Source organism: Taudactylus pleione, unplaced genomic scaffold, assembly GCF_031769625.1.
Source record: "Taudactylus pleione unplaced genomic scaffold, aTauple2 ptg000726l, whole genome shotgun sequence".
Taxonomy (NCBI): Eukaryota; Metazoa; Chordata; class Amphibia; order Anura; family Myobatrachidae; genus Taudactylus; species Taudactylus pleione.
Window position 1 is genome coordinate 6577082 of NW_028285128.1, and position 18708 is coordinate 6595789.

An 18708-nucleotide genomic window follows, 5' to 3' on the forward strand; every position below is an offset into this window, starting at 1 on the left:
TTGAGGCAGCTAAACTGCAGTCTGAGGAAGCCAGGGCCGCTTATACCTGGAGGATACAGGGAAGGCACAGAGACTTTGTTTGTAAGCTGAGGAAGCTAAGGACCAAAATCTCATAGACTACGTTGGCAGACTAGCTGCTCCCTTATAGAGAGGGTTGAAGAAGTGAGCTAGTGCCCTAAACAAGGGCTAGGTTTGTTTGTTATTTTCTGTTTCCTGATTTCATATGCTGGAAGTAAAGCATCACCTCATTTATTTCACCTGAAAGCTGTGTGTGGACTCATTAAGCACCTAAACACTGCACCCATTCACCCTCTGCCGAGCTACTTAACCCCAAGACATCACAGTATATATATATATATATATATATATATGTATCTTATTGAAGTCCAATTGTGTTTGCATATAATGATTATGTATCCATTTATTCACTTAGATGTTCCTCGGTTTCCTTGGTGATGGGTTTGTCCCATCGTCATGCTCTGGATGCATGATGACGTCACTCGTCTGCGACGTCCCGCTTACAGCGATGCGGTCTCACTTGAGTATTTAAGGTAAGATGTTGTGTATCTTTTTTATATGCTGAAGACTGTGTCATTATACTGAAATGTTGATTTACCCACCAGTGTCTGTCGTTTGTTATTGACGGGAGTGCCACAACTGTTGCCCTATATATGCATCTTCTACATAAAATTCATTGGTGTGTTTGTTAGTTTGTTTGACTGTCCGGTTATGCATTCGGACACCCCTGCACTGTTTGGGCTGAAACCAAAGCGAGGTGGTCCAGTTGGATCCTAGCCAGGTTTTAAGGGGGTTAGGGTCACGATCGGACTTCCTGTTGGTGCGCGCTTGGCAGAACTTGGACCCGGGGAGCTTGTTCTGAGCTGGACGGAAACTTCACAGAGTAAAGACATTGGACCCCAGAAGACATACTAGGGGGTTGAGGTCCTGGTTGGACCTACCATTGGTGTACACTGGGCAGAACTTTAACCCAGTGATGCTGGGCAGAACTTTGACCCGGGGATGGATTTGGATGAAAAGTTCACAGAGGGGTGGCAATTGGTCTGGGATGCCTAATAGAGTGGTTGGGGTCCCTGTCAGACCTCGGCGGAATGCACCGGGAAAGAACTTTGACCCAGGGAGCCTGTTCTGGGCCTTCCACGGAATGGATTTGGACAACATCACATAATGAAACCTAATAAATTTGAAGATTTAAACCTGGGCAACGCCTAGTACTTCAGCTAGCTTATACAAAGTGAAATGTAATTGCAATTATACTGACATCACTCAAGGAAGGATCAAGCGGTTCAAGCACTAATATGCTACAGTGGTGTCCATATAAGTAACCAAAAAACAATATCCATTATTCATTAAAATAGTGGTTATTGACAATGACAAAGACTCCCATCTAGGTCATAAAAATTAATAATTGCATAATAATGAATAAAGGAGATGAAAGCATCAATAGAGTAATTCTTCCTAAAGCAGTTAACCGGAAAGGCTTTACTGATTTAGGTCGTTCTACTGTCTCCATCTAGTCCTCCAAAAAGCGAGAAGTGGGAAATAAAAGCTTTCACTAACCCATGGATGGTCATACCAAGATATAAAGCGGAAACTTAATGGTATAAAATTGAAAAAGAGGTGAAACCCTAGATAGTGAGGATTGGGCTGATTTTTCTGCTAATGTTGCATCTAGCTCCATATGTATCCGTATAAAAGAAAATGCTTATAAACTTTTCTACAGGTGGTATTACGTTCCATAATGGTTGCAAAAAATGTTCCTGGATGCTTCAAATCTGTGTTGGAAATGTAGCACCGATCAGGGGCGGATTGGGCCACCGGGACACCAGGCCAGTTCCCGCTGGGCCTCACCCTTCAATGATTGTCCCCTCCGATCTGGCAGCTGAACTGCGCAGCAGCACGGTCTCCTCTACCCCGACCGTCCCGCTACCGCGATTGAGTAGCTGCACTGTACAGTGTGTGCACAGCTTCTGCACACTATCACTGACTGACTAGTTGAAAAAAAAAAATGGCCGACGGGGGAGCTGCTGCGCATGTCCAGCCGAAGCAGGTCCTCCCATAAGCCTTTGCGGAGCCCGGGTCCGTCAGTGAATACTACTCCCATCCTGCCCCCTACTCCACACTACTACTTCCATCCTGCCCTCTGCTCCACACTACTACTCCCATCCTGCCCCCTGCTCCACACTACTGCTCCCATCCTGCCCTCTGCTCCACACTACTACTCCCATCTTGCCCTCTGCTCCACACTACTACTCCTATCCTGCCCCCTGTTCTGAACTACTACTCCCAGCCTGCCCCACACTACTACTACTCCAAGCCTGCACCTGCTCTGCCATTACTGCTACTACTCCCATTCAACCCCCTGCTTCCCACTATTACTACTCCCATCCTGTCCCATGTGTCCCACTACTATTACTACTCCCATCCTATTCCCACTACTGCTACTCCCATCCCAACCCAAGCGGTGGCGAAGTTTATGACGTTTGTGCTCCAGGTGCTAGTTCTGGTGGGGACGTACACTGCGCACCCTATTTTTGTTCTTGTGGAGGACAAGGTGTTTGTATTTTTACCTGTGGGGGCCAATGTTTGTTTTCTGTAGGGGCCAATGTATTTGTTTTTTTCTGTGGGAACTGGTGTGTGCTTTATTTGGTTCTTGTTGAGGCTAATGTGTTTTTAATTTTTTCATGCGGGGGCCAATGTGTTTTATTCTTTTCCGTGGAGGCTATGTGTTGTTTTTTTCTGTCAGGTGTTATTGTGTGTATTTTTTTTACTGTGGGGGTCAATGTGTTTCTTTGTTTTTGTGAGGGCCAATATGTTTTTATTATTTTCCTGTGGGGGCCAATGTGTTTTATTTTTTCCATCTAAGTATGGCCTCCAATGTGAGCAATTCAGCGTCTCTATATCCAACCCCCTGTAACCACCTAGGTACAACTAACACATTTCTAATACACTACATGGTGCATGCATCTGTACCTGCACTGCCACTCAGATAGGCCCGCTGAGAGTCGCGGCGGGCCGGGTAATAGGAGGCGTGGCCTAATTGTGGGAGGCGTGGCCACGTCCCCTTTCCGAAAAAAAAAAGATTTGCAGCGCCGCTGGGGAGGGGGGCGCTCTGGGCACCCTCAGCCCTGCTCAAAGCCAGGGGGGGCGCAATCAGTGTGATCGCTCCCCCCCACAGGCATAGGAGACTGCTGTGGCTGCTGCTCAGCAGCCACGAGCAGTCTCCACTGCAGCTCAGCACACGCTGTGTGCTGGGCTGCTGTGAGGGAGGGAGGGGGAGCGGCGCCGGGCCCCTCAGGAAGCCCGGGCCCCGGTAATCTGTACCCGCTCCCCCCCCTCTCGGCGCCCCTGCACTCAGACACATGTGCATTGTTTTTGATCAGCACATGTATCTGAGTGGCAGTGCAGGTTCAGATGCATGCACCAAGTAGTGTATTAGAAATGTGTTAGGTGTTCCTAGGTGGTTACAGGGGGGGTTGGCTATAGAGACGCTGAATTGCTCACATTGGAGGCCATACTTAGATGGATGATCTGTGCCTTGCATAGGGCTGTTGAAAGTTACAATGGTGCGGCTGATGGTGGGGTCTACTCACTAATTCTTGGAGAGATATAAAATGGAGAAAGATGTCCCAGCCAATAGGCTCCAAATTGTAATTTTTCCCGCCCCCTCGACGGACCCCCACCTCCTCAACAGACCATGCCCCCATTAGGGCTGCTTCCATAAATTTCCCGGGCTGGTTTTTCATCCCAATCCGCCCCTGGCACTGATATTAGAACTTTCTTGCACACTTGGTGGACTTGTCCAAAACTTGCCTCTTTTTGGAGTGAAATTAGATCTTTGGTCGGTTTAAATATTCCAATCCTAAATATTTTCTATTGCCTCTATGTATCCCAGATGCCAGACATGCAGAACAAAGGTAAGCCGGGCGTCGGGAGCGGATAGCCGTGGGGGGTTCAGGTTTAGGGGCTCCTGGGAGGATTTAGGATTAGACCCCCCCTGGGAGGGTTAAGCTAGGGGAAGCGGGGTTAGGCACCCTCCTGGGAGGGTTAGGGTGCGGGGAGGGGGGAGTTAGGTTTAGGCACCCCTGGGGGGAGGTTAGGGGGTGAGATGGTTAGGGATACTTAAAATATTTACCTGGTCAGGATCTTCAGTCTTCTGCCTTCCGGTGTCGGTATTACATCCGCCGGGCTTACGTCTGGCGGTATGTAAGACCGATACCGGGTATCTTGCTCCAGTGACACCTACTGTAATATATGCACAGCTATTACAGTGCTACTGTTCACAATATATATATATATACAGTCAGGTGCATAAATATTGGTACATTGACAGAATTTTCATATTTTGGCCTCTATTCACCACCACAATGGCTTTGAAATGAAACAAACAAGATGTGCTTTAACTGCAGACTTTTAGATTTAATTTGAGGGTAATTACATCCAAATCAGGTGAACGGTGTAGGCATTACAATGGTTTCTATATGTGCCTCCCACTTTTTAAGTGAGTGCAATAAAAATGTATTCAGGACAACATGTCTTAGGAATATAGGGCCTGATTCAGACCCGCTCGCTATCTGCGTACGCTCGCTGGATGCATATGCAAATTTGTCAAAGTGACGCCACGGGAAGCGAACGCTCGCCAAGGCATAAGCACGCCCACCTTGGCTGGGCGTGCTTATGCCTTGGCGAGCGGCCACTTTGTCTGAGCGTACGCTCAATCGCACAGGCAGAGCCGCCCACCAGCACGTCATCTCCAGGAAGTGTATTAAAACATTGGTACATCGAGCACCATCGGATGCTAACGCAGTGCTTGCGGTTGCTTTACCCTACCGCAAGCATTGCGAGGAAATCAGTGTAAAAAAAAAGGCAAGTGGCGTGTACTATGTTACTGTGTACTGTTAATTATGCATGCCTCTAAAACGGCGTTGAAACACTCAGGCACGCCTGCGTTACCACCCACAAACGGCCTCTCCTGTCACCCATTACCCTGGGCTGCATTTGCTGGGCGAGTGAGAGGGTTGCGATCGCAGTGTGTAGTTCGCGCACGCGCAGAACGAAGCGTGCGCCTACGCAGAACATCGGGCCCCTTGCGAACGCACAGCGCGAGCTAGCGGCTCTGAATCAGGCCCATAGAACAAATATTTATGCATGCCCCTTCCAACAGGTTTTAAGATGAATAACAAAAATAATCATACATGCTTATAAGAGGTAGTAAGAGCACACATATGGGGCCTGATTCAGCAAGGATCGCAGTTGCTTAGACGCATGCAATTGGTCGATTAATTTGCATTGCGCATGCATCGCAGTGCACGAACTAGCAATTGCGATGGGAAATGCGTTTGCAGACGCTACGCAGACACCGAGCTCAGTGATTGACAGGAAGTGCCGTTTGTGGGTGGGTGGTCGGGCGAACGCAGGCGTGCCAGTGCGTTGGGTTGGCGTTGCAGGGGCATGCATAAATTATCCATAGCAATTCCATACGCAGCCTGTGGTCTCATAGTGTGTGCTGAAGTTAGCAATTCCTGAGTGAGGTCTGACCTGCCTTAACTGTGCATATGGGTCCGACGTTACTCGATGTTACCGATTATTTCGCTATGTTGCCCAAGTATACGGATGTGTGTAAGGGGGAGTGGGCATCCTTATGTAAGGCTGTGATCGCAATGCGATTGCAAACATTTGCATTTCACCACTAATATTAGCAACTGCGGTGCGTGCGTGCATTCTAGCAGAATAGCGATCCTTGCTGAATCAAGTCATTATCAGTTGGATATATTATCCTCTAATGACAGTTTGCGAGGCATATTCTCCACAAAGCCACTTAAATATATTATATATGCAGCATATACACTATACCCCTATGGTTTGCTTGGGTAGATCCTATTGTATTGATTACCTTACCATTGATATTGAAGGAGACAATTGCAGATTATATCACCGATAACTCCTTTTCTTATAGATACTACATGGCAGCCCAAGTATTCCCACTCATGTTGTTTCTGAGATTTATATTTTTAGAGACAGTTTGGGAAGTCACTCAGACACTGGAGAAGTGGAGAAGCTCCAATCAGCCTACCCTATTGTAAATGGCTGTCAGAGTATTTAAAAAAATAAAATAAATATATATATATATATATTTTTTTATCTGCAACTAGAAGCTCAAGTCCAAGATTCCAGTGCAGTGTGCATGTATAAAATAGCAATGTCCTAGCGACGAGTACTCTTACCACTGCCAACTGAGACTTGCTTGGCTGCCCCCAGCTAATTTTACTGATAAGGGGCCTTAAACCGTTTTCTATCACCATGAGAAGGCCCCAACTAACAAATGTCATGCAAACAGAATGTGTGTATGAAGCATTTAGTACACATTTTGAATCTATTTAGAGATCCAAGATAAAAATGTAGCCACATCTAGCGATTTTAAACAAGCTGTGCATGCGTCACGCTCAGCACTTGCAGACTGCTGTCCTCAGCTCCTGCAAGCATGGCGATACTTCCACCGGCTGATATGCAGGAGCCAGATGTTTAGACCTTTCAGAAAAAGAACTGATACTTCCACCTGATGGAATGCAGGAGCCAGACTTCTGGGGGCCTGCGCAGTGGAGGCTGCCCAGTGTGGCGCGATATCCCTCCCACCACAGCCTTTTAAAGAGTCTTCACCTGACACCAGGTGTTAAGTCAGAGATTCCCAAAGTTTGTCCTGAAGGCACCCTAAGAGAGGCCCGACAGAGCAATTCAATGTTGCTCCGTTCAGGTACTATAGCCATCTGCGCTGGCATTTCTGCTCGCACCTCCAGGAGGGTGTGAGCAAAAATGTGTGATAAACCAGTGGTTAGGGCGCCCTAACCAGCACATTAGACAGGTTTAGCCGTTTTATCGGACCAAGATAATTAAAGGGCACCCAGAACAAATGAATTGCAATAGTGGGTATCCATTAATTATCGTCACCCACAAAGCAATTGAATCGCCCCCTTACAGTCCATATTTTAAGGATATAATGCTTGAGCACAGGTGACTTAATTAGTACCTCAGTCAATTTGATTTAACACTCTGTGTTCAACCATGGATAACCTTAGGAACCACTGTGTTAGGTGATTAGTCTCTTTCCCCAACCTTGGTCCCTAATTCCTGTGCCTTACTTGTTGTCGGATTGTCCCTGACCTGTTATAGCCTGTGCTCACACTTGTTGGATACCTGTTACCTGATGCAGACTGTCTGACCTATTTATTGACTGTGCCTTTAACACTGCTGGATATACGTTGCCTGATTCAGACTGTATACAACCTCCTAATGTCATCAACGGAGCCGAACATTTATCACTTGTCTACAGAAGTCCTAAGGAGGATACCTACGAGCCAGGTGAGCAGCATAACTATATACAGGTTGAGTCTCCCATATCCAAAATGCTTGGGACCAGGGGTATTTTGGATAACGGAATATTCCGTATTTTGGAATATTTGCATATCATAATGAAATATCTTGGGAATGGGACCCCAATATACACACAGAATGTATTTATGTATTATATACACCTTATACTCACAGCCTGCAGGTAATTTTATACAATATTTTCAATAATTTTGTCGCTCAAGCAAAGTTTGTGTGCAGAAATGAAATTCATTTATGTTTCATATACACCTTATACACACAGCCTGAAGGTAATTTTATACAATATTTTTAATAATTTGTTCCTTAGACAAAGTTTGTGTACATTGAACCATCAAAAATCAAAGGTTTCATTATCTCAGTCATGCCAAAATGATTCCGTATTTCGGAATATTTGGATATGGGATACTCAACCTGTATATCATCTGGTGGATCCCTGTTGTTGCCATTTAATTTTGACACTCTACTATTGGGATCCAATGTGCAAAATTAGAGTTTTACTCCAGTATCCATGTGAGTCACTTGCTGCATATGCATCTTTGCAAACTTGAAAGTGATTTAGAATTGTACACATCTCTGCCATTTTAATGGGTTGTTTCTGGGTGGCCACTGGGCAGCAACAATGTGAATGCACATAAGAGAACCATTCGGTTGATGTGTCATGGGAGTGTTTCCTATTCTGTCTTGCATATTCAAAGTGGGTGCCAGATTCAGATGGATCGCCTGCATCTAGGGGCCAATTCAGACCCGGACGCTAAGCCGCGTTCACTTGCTATGGGTGACTGTTGCCCGTCTGCGCATGCGGCAAAAGACGCATGCGCGAACCAGTCTGTGCGATGGGGAAGTGCTCGCTCGCAGCCCGCATACTGGCCGCTCCTTTGAATGACAGATAGTGCCGTTTGTGGATGGTAACAAGGGAAGGTCCAGGAAAATGGGGGAGTGGATGTATGAACGCAGACGTGTCTTAGCGTCAAAACGGCATACTATGGGCGTGCATAATTAGCATGTCAGCGTCATTGTACACGTCACCTGGTTGTATTTCAGCCTGCAGTGATCGCAGTGATTGCCGTCAGGGGGCGGCATTTGCATATCCGCCCCTTGATGGCTGCAAGAGAGCGCAGCTTAGCGCCTGCGTCTGAATGGCCCCCCTAGTACGTAGGGGTAGGTGTAACTACTGATGATAGTGACAATGGCTGCTCATGCGGTAGGACAACTGGGGCGGTGTGATCGCATAGATTCGTATAGCTCAGAATACGAGCGTGCTGCATTTAGCTCACAGCAAGCGCCCGGAATTACGTCTGCAATACGTGCGTCTCAGAATCAAGCCCTGTGTGAGTAATATAATAAGCATAAAACTTTGTGGTAAGTTTTGAATCCTCAGCAATAGGATCACAGCTGGACTTTTTTTGTCTACTGAACTGAAAACTGATTGTAGATACATTACAGTCTCACGTTTCTGTCTCTCATCGCAGAGAGACTTGCATTAGGCTCCCTTGTGATGACATAGGCAGTGCAGACAACATATGTCTTTTAGACAATCACAAATCTGCCTACGTTAGAGGAAAATACAATCTTTGTTGCTTTGACATAAAGCCGCAGGATATATGCATTCAATAACCAGATTGTGTGAAGATAGCGTATTAAAGCTTTTTGTTTTCTCAACGTTTCAGTAAAACAAGATTGTCCATCTAACACCCCCTGAACTCTCATTACAGATCTACAGGCTATTAATTAAGGGAAAGCAGATTAACAAGACGCAATAACCTCTGTATTGGTGACACTCCAGAACAGCCGGCTGGGAAAAAATTTCAACATAGAAGGGCTGTGCAACGTGCAGTGAAACTGCTCTGGGTGCAGCTGTCACATCCGAAGCGGAGCAGACACGAAGTCTGCTAACCCCCAAACAAGTCAGCAGAAACTTCGCAGAGGGAGTTGGCCTGCATGCAGTCACTGAGCTTGTGGTAATGTACTATGTCCATTCCCCCTACCAAACACCACTGCAATTTGGATTTTGTTATCGAAACATGCTTAGCTCCTAGATAGCAATATATACAGTGCTATATTAGAGGATTTCATTACTTTGATTGAAGAAACTCTGATACAGAAGGGATTGCACCCAAGAATGAATCAGGAAGCAAAGACTTTCTAGTGTGAGCAGAGATTGCATTCCATTGTCAACAAGTTTAAATAACTTTATTTTAACTGGCGTTATCCTATTAAGAAAACACAGCACATAACAGTGTCATTTGCACTTTCTTTGTGTAATACAAAACTGATATTATACAAAATAGAGTATTAGAATGGATTTTTAGTGGGCTGATAGAATAGGGCTCAGTAGCCATTTATGTATACACAGACTGAGAACTATGGGACAATAATGACATAAAAGACACTTTGAGCCTAAGAAAGATGTAGTCCACTCCTTTGTTTGTACATGAAGTATAATACATAAACTAAAAAAAAAAAAGTCACTTGAGTATCAAAATAAAATGCTGTCTCCATACAAGTTTTCTTTTTAAATTAGGACTCTCTGTTCCTAGGTCAATCTGAGGTCCGAGGACCACTTAGGAGGGTGCCTGATACACAACACCTGTTGTTAACCTTCCCTGGGTGCTGCAGGGGATGGAAGTAAAATATAGATGCTATGGCAGCTTCTATACATGAGCTGAGATAAAGTGTGTATGTACTTATCTGCCTTTTATGGTACAGGAACCCGAGGTTCACTTTGATGGAACAAGAATAACTGAAACAGTCTGCACTATGTGTGAGAACTGAATGTGCTGTTTTCTTTAACTCGTTCGCTGTAACTCTTCTAGTTGAGGTTGGAGTGGGGGATTTACTTTTATAAATTCAAAGTTGAATCACAGCACCTGGAAGCTGTTAAGAAAGAAACTGTGTATACTTTCAATGGAATTGGATTAACAGCAAATGTAACCAGAGGCCCTTTAAAAGGACGTTATACGTATTTTGCCTATGTAAGCAGATTATTTAGAAAGTGTGTTCCCAGCTGTGCCCTGTCAGCCAAAGGACCAAATGCATTGTGCTGCTTGCGCTCTCTACAGTCAGAGAAGTTTGTAATCTCACTTAGCAAATGTAATGGTTGAAGCAGCATGGATACATTACTATGGTGAGCACCCCTGGGGCATAAAGACGCTTCCCTCGATTTTCACAATTTTCAGACATGTTTCAACACTGCCAAACCAGAATCTAATTTTTATACAACTATGAGCTTGATTGTTTCACTTCCATTTTGCATCTAAAGACTAAAACTAATTTTTTGTTAGTTTAGATTTACAGGTAAAAACACCAAACAGAAAACATTTTCTTCCTGTGCACAATGCAGAGGCTGATGCTTAATTGCCTTCCATTACTGAAATGTTAAATATTTTGCAGAACTCTGAATACTGTAAATAGGAGGCAAGCGGTGCCGCAACCAAGGGCGTCGGGTCAAGAGGGCAGCACCGTCGCTGCCCCATGTATTTTGAATGCCTGGAGCGTGGAACGGCACGCTAGAGGTCTAGAGAGCTGTGACAGTAGCATCTTTACTATGGTCCGACCACCGGCTCTCGTTTGGGGGGAGGGCCGGCACAGGGCAAATTATTGCCCTTCTACTGCCCTGATTACAATTAATATTTACATCCACACATTTACATCTCTAATTGAATAAGTTATTCAAGCTTTTCAAGTTTTGTTTTTTATTTATACGAGTCTACTGCTGGGTACACACTAGACAATATGTTATATGATCCCGCCGGATTGGACGACATATCGGGTACATCGTCTAGTGTGTACACGTTATGTCGCTGACGATGTACATTCCCTCACGTCGTCAGCAACATCCAGAGGGGTCAAGACTCGCGCCGGGCCCGAGTAAAGGGGTGTGGCCTAACAGCAGGAGGCGTGGTCACATCCCCTTAGGCTTAAAAAAAAAGAAAACAATTTTTTCCAACACGCTGGGGAGGGGGGCGCTGTGATCCTCTCAGTCCGGCATAAAGCCAGGGGGGGCGAGATCAGTGTGATTGCTCCCCCCCACAGGCATAAGAGATTGCACCGAGCATTCTCCCACTGCAGCCCAGCACACAGCAGCGTGTGCCAGGCTGCTGTGAGATAAAAGGGAGGGGGGGCAGCGCCAGACACGGGCCAACGCTGGCCCCTCTAGCAAGCCCGGGCAATTAGTACCCTCTCCCCCCTCTCTGTGTCACTGGCGGCATCGCCCGTTGGACCTACATGCAGGTCTGAAGGCCAAATTAGTTAGCGAGGGCCGAATGCAGCATGGCCCCCGCCTTTGCTTCATCGCTGCCGGCATCGGCAAGTGTATACGCACTTGCCAATGCCGGCAGTCCACCGGGTCCCGATGCTTACGAGGTCGGTACACAGTAGACATCGTCTAATGTGTACTGGCCTTAACTGCCTTGTATCCTCAAGATTTCCTGGGTCACACTTACAAAACTGATGTTTCTTTGCTGTGAATCATGTTGCAAGCTTAAGGGTTTACTTACCCAGGGTGCATGGTGAAATTCTACAATGCCAGTTTTCCATTCTGCCTGTTCCAAATTAGTGAGCATGTATAATAGTGTAGTATACAGTATATATGCTGTGGGGCATTCAGTATGAAAAGCGGGCTGCCGCATGACCGGCAGTTCGATTCCCGGCTGCGGCAGCCCGACAAAAGAGCAGAGCCCGGCAGCGGAAGGCCGACAGCGCTGGAAATCCTGATCGTCCCTAAGGAAAGTACTTACTAACCTAACCAACCCCCCTAACCCTCCTTAGGGGTGCCTAACCCTAACCTCCCCCCAAGTGCCTAACCCCCCCCTTCCCCACTGCCTAAACCTAAGTCCCCCGGGGGGGTGCCTAACCCTAAGTCCCCCCTGGGTGCCCTAAACCTAACCCACCCCCCCTGTGGCTGTCCGCTCGCGGCGCCCGGCATCCCTTCAATCGGGATGCCGGGCGCCTGTCTCCCGGCGTCAGGAAAATGACAGGCATCTAGATTTTAGACGCCGGTCATTTAACCCTAGGTGGGATAGAGGATTCGGGAAGCCGGCGGTCAGGATTGCGGCCGCCGGCTTCCTAAACGTATCCCGCTGTAGTATATGTACTCTAACTAGCTGGTGAGGCCTTCATAATGTGGTGAAGCAGAGCCTTTCCTGTCATACTTAGGTATGCTCCAGAGTTTTGACTATAAAAATTATAAGAACAATTTAAAGAAAATATTATAAATATCATCTTTGTATTATTCTAATCATTTTTATCGTCAAAACTCTGGAGTAAAAGTGTATGGCAGGTGAGGCCACTTTTCCGCACATCCCTGATCAAAACACACCAAATTTCCAGCACTATATACTGCTGTACCTCTGTATAATGCCCACATGAGCCCTCCGGTTCATATATGTATCTGTAAATCTGGCTCTGATAGTAGCTAGTGCATCCCCAGCCATTTACCTCACCGCACGTCACTGGACACGGCACAGTGTCATCAGAAAGGGGCTTTGTCCAATGTATGTTGATCACAATAACATGGATCTGTGCACTGTATACTGTTAATCAAAATGAGGCTTTATGCATTGTATATTAGTAACCAGAATGGGGCTCTAGAATTGCATATTAGTAACCACAATCAGACTCTATACATTCTATTTGGTCATCAGAATTAGGCTTTTTGAATTATATACAAGTCATGACAAGTGGGCTCTGTGCATTGTATACTGGTCACTAGAAAAGAGCATTTTATGATATTCAAGAGAATAGGGCACAATGTAATGTATTCTGATCATCACAAAGGGGAACAGGATATTAGGTCTGATTCAGATGTGGACGCAATGCCGATATTTACGCAGTTGAGCGATTATCTGCCGACTGCGCATGCGTTGTTGTCACGTGCCAAGATACCTTAGCAATGCCACTCGCAGTAAGGATTTCTTTGTAAAGTGATTGACATTGATGGACTGTTTGGGGTTCGTTACAGGGACTGGCGGCAAAAACGCAGGGGTGTCATGGACGTTTTTGGGAAGTGTCTAATCATACTACTGACATCCCGTACGCAGAAAACTTGGGCCCATTGTCTCAGTTCCTGTAGCTATTCTGCATGACCATAGAGTTACTCAGATGGTCGATTATCAAAGGATCTAGGACCCCCGCTGCGTGTCTGTACGCACTTGCTTGGATCTGTGAAGCCACGGATGGGCATCAATACATTTACAGGTGGCTGCAGGTATTAGCATATTTGGGACAGCAGCTGAGTATGGTATCGAGGCTTCGATTGCATTAGCATACATCTCTGAATCAGGACAATTGTACACAAGCAAGAATGGCAATTTGTAAATTATATATTGGGCATTATTATTGTAGTTCCAAATAAGATTTGCCATGTGTTTCATATACCTGGGGGTAAGTTTTTAGAAGTGAGTTTTAGAAGAGATGTTGCCCATAGCAACCAATCAGATTCTAGCTATTATCTTCTAGAAGGTGCTAGTTAAATGTTAAGTAGAGGCTTGCCTACCCTCCCGATTTGGCCGGGAGCCTCCCGAATATCGGGTGCTGCTCCCGCACCCCCCCACCACTGCCCTGTACTAGTGATAGAAACCCCTACTGCTTCACAATGCATTTAATTTTGCCATTGTGAAGAGGGACGGGGCCACGATGAAGCGATCGCGCGACTCTGCCCCCAATACAGTGTCATTGTCCGGCTGCGCCCCCTGCTGCATACAGGCATTCAGCTCCCTCCCGGAAGGAGGGAGCTAAATGTCGGCAAGTATGGTTAAGTAGAATCTGATTGGTTGCTATGGGTAACATCTCTTCTAAAACTCACTGCTAAAAACTCGCACTTAAGTAAATTTACCCCCTAGTATTCATTCTAGCACTCTGCATCTGCCACAACCCGTGCAGTTCCTCTTTCCTGCCTGGGATGTCACTTGCTGCTCTGGTGCTTCTAGAGCACTCAGCTGATACTGAGATACAGACCAGAGCAGAGAGCGACACCACAGGCAGGAAAAAAAAACTGCACGGGTTGTGACAGATGCAGGGTGCTATAATGAACACAATTAGGGGTATTCAATATGGGTGCGATAACATCGTTTTTTGAGTTAATATCGCACTTTTTAACTTTTTTACGTTAATATCACTGGTTTTAGTTTTACACCGTATTCAATTTCAAAGACTTATCGCAGTTTTGAAAAGTCTTTGATAAAAAACGGTGATAACTTTTCACCATTGAATAGGTGTCGAAAAAAAGTGCAGAATTGTGGTTTAGGGGTGCAGGCTTAAAAAAAATAGCCTGCACCCCTGAGATTGACATTTAAAAAAGAACTGTGTCAAAAAAAGTTTACAAAAAAATAGGGACACCCCAAAAAATGAATAAAAAAATTGGGGTGAAAAAAAAAAATGGGAAAAAATTGTTACACAATAGGGAAATAGGTTCAGGGCTATTCTGCAAGTATGCGGCAGGTGTTTTCTAGAATAGAATTATAGCGGCAGGTGCACAAATGCAGAATTTTTAAAAACTGACCTTAGGGACTTAAAAATATGCTAGTACCCATTTTCATGTACCCCAAATTTGATGGGACCACTTAAAAAAACGAAAAAAATAACCTAAGTGCTCTTCTGCATCACTTCTTCAATGTCGGAAAAAAAACACCTGCTGCGGCTATTTAAATCCCCGACTTTCAATTAAAGGCTAAAACGGGGGTACCCATAGTGTTCCCCCATGTTTTTACAACTTTAGGGGGGTCTTACAATTATTTAAGGAAAAATTATTAACTTTACACAAATCCAACTTCAGAGTTTCCCGCTTTCGTTAATTTTATTTTGAATAAGGGGATAACCGGGAGCGCTCCCCAGACTTTAACGCAGGAAAAAACTCAGATATGAAACGTTAACTTCGACAGTGAAGTTAACGTTTCATATTGAATACCCCTGTGTATACCAATGCTGTGGCTTTTCTCCATAAGACGGTTATAATGCTTGGATATCTAGAACCCATCACAATTATAGTATAATCATCATCAGGGCCTTGATGCAGATATAGGGCGGTATTCAATTAGTTTTGCACCCGCGATAAAGTTCCGCCTACATTGCGTCTTTTGCCCACGGAAACTCTTCATGCGCGTCCCTGCTATTTGCCGTATTCAATTCCAAAAGATGCGAAAACAGCGACACGCAAAGCCAAAACAGACGGAAAGTGGTGTCAGAATCGGGGAAATCAGCCTGAACCCCCAAAGAGATGCTGAAACATTGGGGATCAATGTAGTAGTCCCTGATTAGTCCTAATAAAGCTATTTGGGGTATTTAAGTTGGTACAATTGCCACTAATTGGCGTCTTTGCACAAGTGGTGAAGAATGGCATAAAGCAGTATTTTTTGGAGAAAATAAGTAGTCCTGGCAAATTAGAGGTACCTGAAAATGGGTGCAAGCATCTTTTAATGTCTCTAAAGTGAAGTTTTAATAAAAGTGAAATTCCTCCGTCATAAAAGCACCTGCAACCCTAAAAACACTTGGCCCCTTCTTAGAGCACCCCCAGAACCTTATTTCGCTAGTTTTTGAAGTTGTCCCACCACTTTCATAACCCAGTAGTGTAATTATATAATATGTCATCATGTTGGAATGTAATGACAATTGGTGTGAGCTCTATCAGTGATGCACAGGAATGAGGATATGTGATCGAGGACATTGGGGGAAAGAGGAAAGGTAGGGTGAAAGTGTTGGTATGGGGAAGAGAAAGAAAAGGGGGAAGAGAGAGATTTGACAAAAGTGACGGAGGAGAGAGTGTGAGAGGCAGAGAAAGATGGGAGGGTGATTCAATTAAACGCGCTGTTGATAGTGCCGGGAAGTTGGTCCCGGAGCTATTCAATTCAGCGCGCTGTTTAGTCCGACTATTACAACTTAAGTCAGAGAATGCCTGGGTGTTTAGTCACAAGGACTGACATTTTCCATCTAAAGTGCGGCCGCGAGGCCATTAGCGCCATGCTAAGGCGGAAAACAGCCTCGAGGTTGGCACTTTAGTCGGATTTCTCCTTGCTCCCATAGAAGAGTGCGAGAAAAAAATCCTTGATGATTGATGATCACCAGACAATGACACTGTACAGAAAACATTAAGTAGTCAAGAACTCGCCGTCCCCATCCTGACATCAATAAACACAGGGGTCGGTCCTCTTTTCTAAATGGTATGCCCTGTTGATCTACCATACTATATTTTGGATACATTTTATTTGCAGGGTGAGACGATATAAACAAATGAATACTATATTCTGCATATTCAGTCTTCTGGAAATAACAAAAATAAAAATTATAATTTGTGCCAGTCCTGCACAAATAAATTACTGATACTGATGTTTAAATGTGATTAGTGCAAATACTGCCTAAATAGGCTCAGCACAGGGGTTAGAAAACCCTCAATAGTGAAGAGTTTAAAGCACATTAGTACATAACTACTTACATGTAATTTCTTCCCATTATGCTGGGTACACACTTGTCGATATATCGTTTGTTCGATAGATGAATGATATAATATATCGTGAGTACATCGGCGGGTATGTATAACTGATATGTCTGTGAACTACGTCATTCACAGACATATCAGGTCGGCCCTGCAGCACAGCGTATACGATATATCTTGAAGATATACTGGTGCATCTGGCTGTGTGTACGGGCGATCTGCTGACCACTTGCTGCAGGGACCGCTGACATGGACATCTGAACTAGACGGACAAATGTACATGCCCGCCCAGTTGTGATGTCAGCCTAAACATATCAATTAGTTTATTGTTAATTGTGTATAGCTTAGCGATCAGCCGCTCGGATGGCGGATCAGTCTTCTGGCCGATCGGCCGTCCTAGTGTGTACCCAGCATAAATTTATTTAAATGGCTTTGTGACACATTGCCCACAGTACATGTGTTGCAAAATCTCTGCAAACAATCTTGAGCATGTCCTTATTATCTGTACCTTTATTCCTAGGAAGACGTAATTAGCTTTGCTGGCTAGGCAAAGAGAAGATGAGGACTTGCTCTCTAATTTGTATATTTCTGCTGGTTGCCTTGTATACCGGCTGGGCTCAAGATGAAAATTCCCCCCCTGCAAGAACTCAGAGAAGGAGAAACCTGAACAGACACAGAAGAGTGTCGTCAAAGAGTCCAGCGAGAAGGCAACAACTGATCCAACCCTCACCCATTCCAGTTCCTGCAGCAAATGTCCCTTTCTACAATGGGGATGATACCATAGTGCATTTACTACAAGCCGTACTAGGGGTCAGCGAGCAAGCACCAAGCTACAATATTTTGCCAGGTACTGTATGATATGTCCGAGGTGAGCTCCATCTTTTATCAATTTATATTTCTAGGTCACAGCTTTTTTTCCCACTTATATAGCTCTATGTAACATGCCCATTCTAAATATTGAACAATGGAAGATAAATCCCAAATCATCCCATACACAACTATTGGTACGAAAAGAAAAAGTGCTGCCGTTTATTAGATTACAACAGGGGACTTTAAAGTTTAGCTGTTTGCAGCACAAAGCGTAGACAGACCATTTTATGTTTATGATGTGCCTCATGCACCAGTGATGCATTTTAATGAAAGTTGGTGCTTTAGTGTCACTAGTTCATAATAAATTGCTGGCTGCCTATACTCTGCATTCTTTAATAGCTGAGTTAAATGTGATCTTTGCCCAGGGCCTGTCAATAAAAGCCATCTACAAAAATGCATATTTGTGGAAATATGGCTAAATATCTGCCCAGTGCATTCATGTTCTTACAGTACTTATCCCCATTGATGTACTGCTCCATATTACCATACAGTGGATAAGAATATACATTAAACAGGGACATAAAAGGAAGATAAAATAAATACAGACTTGACAACATGAGAGGGCTTGTAATCTATTAGAAAAAGGCAGAGGTGAGACAAGGGAAACGAGAGTGCCATAGAGAGGAGTTTAGGACAGTATAGACTAGAGGTTGTAGCATTGTAAGTAGTATACTGTAAGCGAGTGTAATACAAGCTTTGGTAAACAGATTGCTTATAGAGATTTGAGGCTAAGGGGTATATTTACTAAAGTGTGGGTTTTTAGAAGTGGAGTTGTTGCCCATAGCAACCAGATTCTAGCTATCTTCTAGAAGGTGCTAGATAAATAAGAATAATCTGATTGGTTGCTATGGGCAACAACTCCACTTCTAAAAATTCACACTTTAATAAATATACCTCTGAGGTCGGTATCCAATTAGCTGCGCTAAAATAGCACTACTATGGATCATCACGTGGCTATCCAATTAGCCCCAAAGTGCCGCCTGAAGCTGGCACTTATCGTGGGTTTTTTT

General features: G+C 44.7%; 2 protein-coding genes across 7 annotated transcripts in view; one reads left to right on the forward strand and one right to left on the reverse strand.

The window, feature by feature from the left end:
- The window catches only part of CENPP (centromere protein P), a 475725-nt gene that overhangs the window by 130736 nt on the left and 326281 nt on the right, over positions 1-18708 (reverse strand). The gene's annotated exons all lie outside the window — the stretch shown is intronic.
- The window catches only part of ECM2 (extracellular matrix protein 2), a 38735-nt gene continuing 29271 nt past the window's right edge, over positions 9245-18708 (forward strand). For all 3 annotated transcript variants that reach the window (XM_088456863.1, XM_088456864.1, XM_088456865.1), the window contains exons 1-2: positions 9245-9362; positions 17349-17675. In XM_088456863.1, coding sequence (XP_088312989.1) covers positions 17387-17675 — 289 coding nt within the window. In that variant the 5' untranslated portion in view covers positions 9245-9362; positions 17349-17386. The remainder of the gene's footprint in view (positions 9363-17348; positions 17676-18708) is intronic.